The sequence below is a fragment of the Gobio gobio genome, assembly GCF_949357685.1.
Source record: "Gobio gobio genome assembly, chromosome: 23".
Classification (NCBI taxonomy): domain Eukaryota; kingdom Metazoa; phylum Chordata; class Actinopteri; order Cypriniformes; family Gobionidae; genus Gobio; species Gobio gobio.
In genome coordinates, this window is record NC_137119.1 from 44645628 (window position 1) to 44648127 (window position 2500).

Below are 2500 nucleotides of genomic sequence, written 5' to 3' on the forward strand. Positions count from 1 at the left end.
TCACTGAACACGCTCTCACTGAACACGCTCTCACTGAACACGCTCACACTGATCACGCTCTCACAGAACACGCTCACACTGAACACGCTCTCACTGAACACGCTCTCACTGATCACGCTCTCACTGAACACGCTCTCACTGAACACGCTCTCACTGAACACACGCTCACTGAACACGCGCTCACTGAACACGCTCACACTGAACACGCTCTCACTGAACACGCTCACACTGAACACGCTCACACTGAACACGCTCACACTGAACACGCTCTCACTGAACACGCTCACACTGAACACGCTCTCACTGAACACGCTCTCACTGAACACGCTCTCACAGAACACGCTCTCACTGAACACGCTCACACTGAACACGCTCTCACTGAACACGCTCACACTGAACACGCTCACACTGAACACGCTCTCACTGAACACGCTCTCACTGAACACGCTCTCACTGAACACGCTCTCACTGAACACGCTCACACTGAACACGCTCACACTGAACACGCTCTCACTGAACACGCTCTCACTGAACACGCTCTCACTGAACACGCTCACACTGAACACGCTCACACTGAACACGCTCTCACTGAACACGCTCTCACTGAACACGCTCTCACTGAACACGCTCTCACTGAACACGCTCTCACTGAACACGCTCACACTGAACACGCTCTCACTGAACACGCTCACACTGAACACGCTCACACTGAACACGCTCTCGCTGAACACGCTCTCGCTGAACACGCTCTCACTGAACACGCTCACACTGAACACGCTCTCACTGAACACGCTCTCACTGAACACGCTCTCACTGAACACGCTCACACTGAACACGCTCACTGAACACGCTCACACTGAACACGCTCACACTGAACACGCTCACACTGAACACGCTCACACTGAACACGCTCACTGAACACGCGCTCACTGAACACGCTCACTGAACACGCTCACACTGAACACGCGCTCACTGAACACGCTCACTGAACACGCTCACACTGAACACGCTCACACTGAACACGCTCACACTGAACACGCTCACACTGAACACGCGCTCACTGAACACGCTCACACTGAACACGCTCACATTGAACACGCTCACACTGAACACGCTCACACTGAACACGCTCACATTGAACACGCTCACACTGAACACGCGCTCACTGAACACGCGCTCACTGAACACGCTCACTGAACACGCTCACACTGAACACGCGCTCACTGAACACGCTCTCACTGAACACGCTCACACTGAACACTCTCTCACTGAACACGCTCTCACTGAACACGCTCACACTGAACACGCGCTCACTGAACACGCTCTCACTGAACACGCTCTCACTGAACACGCGCTTACTGAACACGCTCACACTGAACACGCTCACACTGAACACGCTCACACTGAACACGCTCACTCAACACTCTCTCACTGAACACGCGCTCACTGAACACGCTCTCACTGATCACGCTCTCACTGAACACGCTCTCACTGAACACGCTCTCACTGAACACGCTCTCACTGAACACGTTCTCACTGAACGCGCTCACACTGAACGCGCTCTCACTGAACACGCTCTCACTGAACGCGCTCACACTGAACGCGCTCACACTGAACGCGCTCACACTGAACGCGCTCACACTGAACGCGCTCACTGAACACGCTCACACTGAACACGCTCACTGAACACGCTCACTGAACGCGCTCACTGAACGCGCTCACTGAACACGCTCTCACTGAACACGCGCTTACTGAACACGCTCACACTGAACACGCTCACACTGAACACGCTCACACTGAACACGCTCACACTGAACACGCGCTCACTGAACACGCTCTCACTGAACACGCTCTCACTGAACACGCTCTCACTGAACACGCTCTCACTGAACACGCTCTCACTGAACACGCTCTCACTGAACACGTTCTCACTGAACGCGCTCACACTGAACGCGCTCTCACTGAACGCGCTCACACTGAACGCGCTCACACTGAACGCGCTCACACTGAACACGCTCACTGAACACGCTCACTGAACACGCTCACTGAACACGCTCACTGAACACGCTCACTGAACGCGCTCACTGAACGCGCTCACTGAACACGCTCACTGAACACGCTCTCACTGAACACGCTCTCACTGAACACGCTCACACTGAACACGCTCACACTGAACACGCTCACACTGAACACGCTCACTCAACACTCTCTCACTGAACACGCGCTCACTGAACACGCTCTCACTGATCACACTCTCACTGAACACGCTCTCACTGAACACGCTCTCACTGAACACGCTCTCACTGAACACGCTCTCACTGAACACGCTCTCACTGAACACGTTCTCACTGAACACGCTCACACTGAACACGCTCACACTGAACGCGCTCACACTGAACGCGCTCACACTGAACGCGCTCACTGAACACGCTCACACTGAACACGCTCACTGAACACGCTCACACTGAACACGCTCACTGAACACGCTCACTGAACACGC

At 54.3% G+C, this 2500-nt stretch overlaps 1 protein-coding gene across 1 annotated transcript in view; it reads right to left on the reverse strand.

The window, feature by feature from the left end:
- Window positions 1–2500, reverse strand: part of lama1 (laminin, alpha 1) — a gene marked incomplete at its 5' end in the record, with an annotated part of 64061 nt that overhangs the window by 42688 nt on the left and 18873 nt on the right. The window contains 5 exon segments of the mRNA XM_079806857.1: window positions 48–841; window positions 987–1180; window positions 1360–1654; window positions 1738–2006; window positions 2142–2421. Coding sequence (XP_079662983.1) covers window positions 48–841; window positions 987–1180; window positions 1360–1654; window positions 1738–2006; window positions 2142–2421 — 1832 coding nt within the window.